Source organism: Octopus bimaculoides, chromosome 29, assembly GCF_001194135.2.
Source record: "Octopus bimaculoides isolate UCB-OBI-ISO-001 chromosome 29, ASM119413v2, whole genome shotgun sequence".
NCBI classification, from domain to species: Eukaryota; Metazoa; Mollusca; class Cephalopoda; order Octopoda; family Octopodidae; genus Octopus; species Octopus bimaculoides.
Genome location: NC_069009.1, coordinates 9,509,577 through 9,511,427, shown reverse-complemented (window position 1 = coordinate 9,511,427; position 1,851 = coordinate 9,509,577). Strand labels below are relative to the sequence as shown.

The following is a 1,851-nucleotide window of genomic DNA, read 5'->3' as shown; positions in this document are numbered from 1 at the left end:
TTTATTTCAACCTTTTTTTTGTTATCACCCTCATTTCATTAATGTCCGTGTCCAGCCCGCAGCTTCTTTACGTTTGTCTGTCCTTGTTTGTCCCCTCTTTGTAAGGCCTTAATGGCTAATTTAATGAAATAAAGAAGCTTGTTCCCCAACCATGTGGTTCCAGTTCAGTCCCACTGCATGACACCTTGAGCAAGTTTCTTCTACTATAGCCTTAGGCCGACCAAAGCTTTGTAAGTGGATTTGGTAGAAACTGAAAGAAACCCGTCATGTGTGTGTTTTTGTCCCCCACCACCACTTGACAACCAGTGTTGGTGTGTTTACATCCCCATAACTTAGCGGTTCAGCAAAAGAGACCAATAGAATACCAGGCTTTTAAAAAAATAAGCACTAGGGTCGATATATTGGACTAAAAATTCTTTATGGTGGTGCTCCAGCATGGCTGCAGTCTAATGACTGAAACAAGTAAAATATAAAAAGATATGCAGGCAAAATATTATATCTGTGTAATGGATAGTTACAACAAAGGGGCAATTTGGACATATGAGTGTTTCAAGGAGAGGATTTAACTCCTTTACCATTTAAAGTGGACATATCCGGCCCAAATATTCTACCAGTTAAAACGAACCACATCCAAACCTCTCACACCTACCCTACAATGTCATTCTAAAAAAAAAATATACAAACAAATCATTGCAATCTTGAAGCTATGTGATAATGGATGATTTATTCAAAACACTGTGAATAAATAAGCATTACATTTGACAGAGTAATCTGAATGCAAGAGGGTTAAACCAGCCATTTTCAACCTGTTTTGTGTTCAAACTGGTCAGATCCAGCCTCTCATACCTACCCTACAATGTCATTCTAAAAATAAACAATCACATCAGAGCAACAAGCTAATGCATGATTAATTCCAAGCAATGTCAATAAATAAGCTTTATATCTGACCAAGTAATGAGAAGGCTAAAAGGTTAAACTGACCAGATCCAACCTCTCACATCTCTCATACAATGTCATTCTAAAGTAATATCATCACATCATTGATATCTTGAAGCTATGAGATAACACGGGATTAATTCAAAACAATGTGAATAAATAAGCATTACATTTGACAGAAATCTGAATGCTAGAGGGTTAAAGGAAAAAGTTTTAAAAAAACAGCTTTGGAAATAGAAAAATAAAACAAGCTGGATCTATTTGCGATGGATGTGTGAATGGAATCTGAATCCGAGTATGGATTTTGCTATCACATCTCAATGGGGACAATGAAGATTTCGATTTTGCCTGGGATTGAGCAAATGTGTCTGTTAATTACATAGGTGTGACTCTATGGTAAAAAGCTTGCTTCTCAATAACATGGTTCTGGATTCAGTCCCACTGCGTGTCACCTTGGGCAAGTGTCTTTTACTATAGCCTTGGGCCGACCAAAGCCTTTCACTGGTTTAATATCTTATATCGTTGAGAAATATCTCTTCAATATAAATAGGTATATTATAAATATCAAATATTATTAAGTAAAAAAAAAAAAAAGAGTTTAAATGGATGTAAACTAATTAATTAACATGTTGTTAATTACGCCTACAACTGTTTCAATTTACTCCCAATACAAATTACAAACCTACAGAATAAAATTCGGCACTGTCATGGTATTAGCTGTCAGAAGTGAAAGTAGAAAAATCTGAAGGAACGTTACTGCTGGTTTGAGTTGATTCTTTAGCTACTGACAGCTAATACCATGACTGGCCGGAGCGAGCTATCTGTCTGTCTGTCTCTCTCTCTCTCTATCTATCTATCTATCACTCGAAAGTTATTGGAACAAATTTGACACCTATATCCATGCGTTTGAAAACA

General features: G+C 36.1%; 1 protein-coding gene across 1 annotated transcript in view; it reads right to left on the bottom strand.

Annotated features, from left to right (window-relative positions):
• Nucleotides 1-578, bottom strand: part of LOC106872841 (DNA-directed RNA polymerase III subunit RPC8) — a 38,487-nt gene extending 37,909 nt beyond the window's left edge. Inside the window, exon 1 of the mRNA XM_014919974.2 lies at nucleotides 519-578. Within this exon, the coding sequence (XP_014775460.2) occupies nucleotides 519-578 (60 nt within the window). The remainder of the gene's footprint in view (nucleotides 1-518) is intronic.
• Between the last annotated feature and the right edge of the window lie 1,273 nt (nucleotides 579-1,851).